We start from the raw sequence: 1392 nt of genomic DNA on the forward strand, positions 1-1392 counted from the left end.
GGGGGGGAGGTGGGGACCGACCTCGCAGCCAGGCCACGCGGACTCGCCCGACCCCTCAACTGTGGCCGCATCCCACGCCGCCCCGCGCCCTCACCCCCGCCCCGAACCGCCCCCGCTTGCCCAGGTGGCGCGCGTGCTGACCGAGGAGGGCATCCTCACGGCGGTGGACCACCCCTTCCTGGCGACGCTGTACTGCACCATACAGGTGCGGCGCGGCACCGCGCGTTGCGTTTTCGCGGCGCGAAGGGGATCACAGCGGCGGCAGCGAGCCCCCTGCGCCCTGCGCGCAGCCCCCGGCGCAGCAATCATCTGAGATGCCGCCGTGGGTGGCGAGTTCATCTTGTCTCATGCGTCACCTGGTCTCTTTCGACCCACCCCTGTCCCCGGCCCCCATCGGCAGACGGACAGCCACCTGCATTTCGTGATGGAGTACTGTGAGGGGGGGGAGCTGTACGGCCTGCTCAACGCGCAGCCCAAGAAGAGGCTCAAGGAGACGCACGTCAGGTGACTCCGCGCCCCGCAAGACACGCGGGCGTCGCGCCCGCCCTCTCCTGGCCCCCCTCCCTACGCTGCCCCGCTCGCCGCCCCGCCAGCGACGCGCCGGCGCCGCAGCTCGCCATCCCGAGTTGCGCGGAACGACATCTTGCCTGGCTAGGCGCCGCCGCGGCGCGCGCGCGCGCGAGGCCTGCGCGACGCTCGAGCCGCCTGCGAAGCAGCTGCATGACGTCAGCGACCGAACGACCTCCGGCCCTCCACCCCCCCCCCCCTCCCCAGGTTTTACGCGTCTGAGGTGCTGGTGGCCCTGCAGTACCTGCACCTGCTGGGCTACATCTACCGCGATCTCAAGCCCGAGAACATCCTGCTGCACCACACGGGCCACGTGCTGCTCACCGACTTCGACCTGTCCTACGCGCGCGGCGCCACCAAGCCGCACATCAAGGTGACCGCGCGGCCCGTCGTGCGCCGCGCCCGCCCCGCCGCGCGCTTGCCGCTCGGCTCTTGGCCTGCATGCAGCGGTCTCCTCAGCCAAGGGCAAACATCGAGCGGTTCCTGTACTGCGCCGCGCGTTTCCTCGCCCGTGCCACTCCGCCTCACTCTGAGCGGTGGGCCCCTCTTCTGCTTTCTTCTACCTCCTCCGTTGGTACTGCGTCGCCACTCCTCCCCCCAACACACACACACACACACACATATACACACACACACAATCACACATTCACGCCGCAGGTCGGACCCAACGAGGGCCGGCGTGCGTCGGCCGGCTGCGCGCGCAAGGGCGGGGACGAGGCCAAGCTGCTGGACCCGACGCTGTCGCCGGCCGGCAACCCGCTGCTGCTGGTGGCTGAGCCGGAGGCGCGGGCCAACAGCTTCGTGGGGACAGAGGAGTACCTGGCT

General features: G+C 70.5%; 1 protein-coding gene across 1 annotated transcript in view; it reads left to right on the forward strand.

Moving 5' to 3' along the window:
* MNEG_5031 (hypothetical protein) overlaps positions 1-1100 on the forward strand; it is a gene marked incomplete at both ends in the record, with an annotated part of 6589 nt that extends 5489 nt beyond the window's left edge. The window contains 4 exons of the mRNA XM_014046496.1: positions 125-205; positions 401-504; positions 775-940; positions 1032-1100. Coding sequence (XP_013901950.1) covers positions 125-205; positions 401-504; positions 775-940; positions 1032-1100 — 420 coding nt within the window. The remainder of the gene's footprint in view (positions 1-124; positions 206-400; positions 505-774; positions 941-1031) is intronic.
* Between the last annotated feature and the right edge of the window lie 292 nt (positions 1101-1392).

Source organism: Monoraphidium neglectum (assembly GCF_000611645.1).
Source record: "Monoraphidium neglectum strain SAG 48.87 unplaced genomic scaffold scaffold00729, whole genome shotgun sequence".
Classification (NCBI taxonomy): Eukaryota; Viridiplantae; Chlorophyta; class Chlorophyceae; order Sphaeropleales; family Selenastraceae; genus Monoraphidium; species Monoraphidium neglectum.